The 5,000-nt window shown below is 40.3% G+C and overlaps 1 protein-coding gene across 1 annotated transcript in view; it reads right to left on the minus strand.

Moving 5' to 3' along the window:
- The window catches only part of LOC121844333 (FERM and PDZ domain-containing protein 1-like), a 90,019-nt gene that overhangs the window by 11,118 nt on the left and 73,901 nt on the right, over window positions 1-5,000 (minus strand). Inside the window, 2 exon segments of the mRNA XM_042314338.1 lie at window positions 156-372; window positions 4,590-4,726. Of these exon segments, the coding sequence (XP_042170272.1) occupies window positions 156-372; window positions 4,590-4,726 (354 nt within the window).

Genomic DNA, 5,000 nt, shown 5'->3' on the forward strand with positions numbered 1-5,000 from the left:
ACCATCATGGTAAAGATACAGAGATAACTAGATAGAGGTAATCTCTCTCCTACCATCATGGTAGAGATACAGAGATAACTAGATAGAGGTAATCTCTCCACTACCATCATGGTAGAGATACAGAGATAACTAGATAGAGGTAATCTCTCTCCTACCATCATGGTGGCGCTGAAGGACTTCCCGCCGAAGGACTTGAGGTCACACAGCTCCTCCAGGTAGTTAATCTTCGCCTGATTGGCCGACAGCACCTTCTGCTTTGGCTCCTGTGATTGGCTCTTCTTCATGTGATAGCCAATGGCCTTTCTCAGATCCTTTTCCCTCATGTTCCTCAGGAGGGTTGAAGAGATAAAGTTCTCAATGCCCCAACTCTTCCTGTAGAGAAGAAAGAGGGACTATGATCAGCTGTTCTGTTCTAATAGAGGGACTATGATCAGCTGTTCTGTTCTAATAGAGGACTATGATCAGCTGTTCTGTTCTAATAGAGGGACTATGATCAGCTGTTCTGTTCTAATAGAGGACTATGATCAGCTGTTCTGTTCTAATAGAGGACTATGATCAGCTGTTCTGTTCTAATTGAGGGACTATGATCAGCTGTTCTGTTCTAATAGAGGGACTATGATCAGCTGTTCTGTTCTAATAGAGGGACTATGATCAGCTGTTCTGTTCTAATAGAGGGACTATGATCAGCTGTTCTGTTCTAATAGAGGACTATGATCAGCTGTTCTGTTCTAATAGAGGGACTATGATCAGCTGTTCTGTTCTAATAGAGGACTATGATCAGCTGTTCTGTTCTAATAGAGGGACTATGATCAGCTGTTCTGTTCTAATTGAGGACTATGATCAGCTGTTCTGTTCTAATAGAGGGACTATGATCAGCTGTTCTGTTCTAATAGAGGACTATGATCAGCTGTTCTGTTCTAATAGAGGACTATGATCAGCTTTTCTGTTCTAATAGAGGGACTATGATCAGCTGTTCTGTTCTAATAGAGGGACTATGATCAGCTGAACTGTTCTGTTCTAATAGAGGGACTATGATCAGCTGTAATGTTCTGTTCTAATAGAGGGAATATGATCAGCTGTAATGTTCTGTTCTAATAGAGGGAATATGATCAGCTGTAATGTTCTGCTCTAATAGAGGGACTATGATCAGCTGTAATGTTCTGTTCTAATAGAGGGAATATGATCAGCTGTTCTGTTCTAATATAGGGACTATGATCAGCTGTTCTGTTCTAATAGAGGGAATATGATCAGCTGTAATGTTCTGTTCTAATAGAGGGAATATGATCTGCTGTTCTGTTCTAATAGAGGGACTATGATCAGCTGTAATGTTCTGCTCTAATAGAGGGAATATGATCAGCTGTAATGTTCTGTTCTAATAGAGGGACTATGATCAGCTGTAATGTTCTGTTCTAATAGAGGGAATATGATCAGCTGTTCTGTTCTAATAGAGGACTATGATCAGCTGTTCTGTTCTAATAGAGGGACTATGATCAGCTGTTCTGTTCTAATAGAGGGACTATGATCAGCTGTTCTGTTCCAATAGAGGGAATATGATCAGCTGTTCTGTTCTAATGGAGGGACTATGATCAGCTGTTCTGTTCTAATAGAGGACTATGATCAGCTGTTCTGTTCTAATAGAGGGACTATGATAAGCTGTTCTGTTCTAATAGAGGGACTATGATCAGCTGAACTGTTCTGTTCTAATAGAGGGACTATGATCAGCTGTAATGTTCTGTTCTAATAGAGGGAATATGATCAGCTGTAATGTTCTGTTCTAATAGAGGACTATGATCAGCTGTAATGTTCTGTTCTAATAGAGGGACTATGATCAGCTGTAATGTTCTGTTCTAATAGAGGGAATATGATCAGCTGTTCTGTTCTTATAGAGGGAATATGATCAGCTGTTCTGTTCTAATAGAGGGACTATGATCAGCTGTAATGTTCTGTTCTGTTCTAATAGAGGGACTATGATCAGCTGTAATGTTCTGCTCTAATAGAGGGACTATGATCAGCTGTTCTGTTCTAATAGAGGGACTATGATCAGCTGTAATGTTCTGTTCTAATAGAGGGACTATGATCAGCTGAACTGTTCTGTTCTAATAGAGGGACTATGATCAGCTGTTCTGTTCTAATAGAGGGACTATGATCAGCTGTAATGTTCTGTTCTAATAGAGGGAATATGATCAGCTGAACTGTTCTGTTCTAATAGAGGGACTATGATCAGCTGAACTGTTCTGTTCTAATAGAGGGACTATGATCAGCTGTAATGTTCTGTTCTAATAGAGGGAATATGATCAGCTGTAATGTTCTGCTCTAATAGAGGGACTATGATCAGCTGTAATGTTCTGTTCTAATAGAGGGAATATGATCAGCTGAACTGTTCTGTTCTAATAGAGGGACTATGATCAGCTGTTCTGTTCTAATAGAGGGACTATGATCAGCTGTTCTGTTCTAATAGAGGGACTATGATCAGCTGATCTGTTCTGTTCTAATATAGGGAATATGATCAGCTGTTCTGTTCTAATAGAGGGACTATGATCAGCTGTTCTGTTCTAATAGAGGGACTATGATCAGCTGTTCTGTTCTAATAGAGGGACTATGATCAGCTGAACTGTTCTGTTCTAATAGAGGGAATATGATCAGCTGTTCTGTTCTAATAGAGGGACTATGATCAGCTGTTCTGTTCTAATAGAGGGACTATGATCAGCTGTTCTGTTCTAATAGAGGGACTATGATCAGCTGTTCTGTTCTAATAGAGGGAATATGATCAGCTGTAATGTTCTGTTCTAATAGAGGGAATATGATCAGCTGTTCTGTTCTAATAGAGGGACTATGATCAGCTGTTCTGTTCTAATAGAGGGAATATGATCAGCTGTTCTGTTCTAATAGAGGGAATATGATCAGCTGTTCTGTTCTAATAGAGGGACTATGATCAGCTGTTCTGTTCTAATAGAGCTGTAATGTTCTGGGAATATGATCAGCTGTAATGTTCTGTTCTAATAGAGGAAAATGATCAGCTGTAATGTTCTGTTCAAATAGAGGGAATATGATCAGCTGTAATGTGCTGTTCTACTAGAGGGACTATAATCAGCTGTAATGTTCTGTTCTAATAGAGGGACTATGATCAGCTGAACTGTTCTGTTCTAATAGAGGGACTATGATCAGCTGTAATGTTCTGTTCTGTTCTAATAGAGGGACTATGATCAGCTGTTCTGTTCTAATAGAGGGAATATGATCAGCTGTAATGTTCTGTTCAAATAGAGGGAATATGATCAGCTGTAATGTTCTGTTCTACTAGAGGGACTATAATCAGCTGTAATGTTCTGTTCTAATAGAGGGAATATGATCAGCTGTAATGTTCTGTTCTACTAGAGGGACTATGATCAGCTGTAATGTTCTGTTCTAATAGAGGGAATATGATCAGCTGTTCTGTTCTGCTCTAATAGAGGGACTATGATCAGCTGTAATGTTCTGTTCTAATAGAGGGAATATGATCAGCTGTAATGTTCTGTTCTAATAGAGGGAATATGATCAGCTGTAATGTTCTGTTCTAATAGAGGGAATATGATCAGCTGTAATGTTCTGTTCTAATAGAGGGACTATGATCAGCTGTAATGTTCTGTTCTAATAGAGGGACTATGATCAGCTGTAATGTTCTGTTCTAATAGAGGAACTATGATCAGCTGTAATGTTCTAATAGAGGAACTATGATCAGCTGTTCTGTTCTAATAGAGGGAATATGATCAGCTGTTCTGCTCTAATAGAGGGAATATGATCAGCTGTTCTGCTCTAATAGAGGGACTATGATCAGCTGTTCTGCTCTAATAGAGGGAATATGATCAGCTGTTCTGCTCTAATAGAGGGACTATGATCAGCTGTTCTGCTCTAATAGAGGGAATATGATCAGCTGTTCTGCTCTAATAGAGGGACTATGATCAGCTGTTCTGCTCTAATAGAGGGAATATGATCAGCTGTTCTGTTCTAATAGAGGGAATATGATCAGCTGTTCTGCTCTAATAGAGGGAATATGATCAGCTGTTCTGTTCTAATAGAGGGAATATGATCAGCTGTTCTGCTCTAATAGAGGGAATATGATCAGCTGTTCTGCTCTAATAGAGGGAATATGATCAGCTGTTCTGCTCTAATAGAGGGAATATGATCAGCTGTTCTGCTCTAATAGAGGGAATATGATCAGCTGTTCTGCTCTAATAGAGGGAATATGATCAGCTGTTCTGTTCTAATAGAGGGAATATGATCAGCTGTTCTGCTCTAATAGAGGGACTATGATCAGCTGTAATGTTCTGTTCTAATAGAGGGAATATGATCAGCTGTAATGTTCTGTTCTAATAGAGGGAATATGATCAGCTGTTCTGTTCTAATAGAGGGAATATGATCAGCTGTAATGTTCTGTTCTAATAGAGGGAATATGATCAGCTGTTCTGTTCTAATAGAGGGAATATGATCAGCTGTTCTGCTCTAATAGAGGGAATATGATCAGCTGTTCTGCTCTAATAGAGGGAATATGATCAGCTGTTCTGCTCTAATAGAGGGAAAATGATCAGCTGTTCTGCTCTAATAGAGGGACGTACGTGATGATCTTGAGTTTGGTCCGAGGTGACTGTCCACAGCTGGCTAGTCTCTCCTGTATGTGCAGGGCTGCCAGACGCAGGGCCGTGTTGCAACGCATCTCCACTGCAAAACGCTCCTGTAGCACGTCATTTATACCCTACACACACACACACACACACACACACACACACACACACACACACACACACACACACACACGGTGATGTTACACACACGAACACACACACACACACAACACACACGGTGAAGTTGCACACACAGACACACACACACACACACACACACACACACACACACACACACACACACACACACACACACACACACACACCAACACACGGTGATGTTACATACACAAACACACACACAGACACACACACCCACAAACACACGAACACACACACACACGG

This window comes from Oncorhynchus tshawytscha, unplaced genomic scaffold (assembly GCF_018296145.1).
Source record: "Oncorhynchus tshawytscha isolate Ot180627B unplaced genomic scaffold, Otsh_v2.0 Un_contig_5849_pilon_pilon, whole genome shotgun sequence".
NCBI lineage: Eukaryota > Metazoa > Chordata > Actinopteri > Salmoniformes > Salmonidae > Oncorhynchus > Oncorhynchus tshawytscha.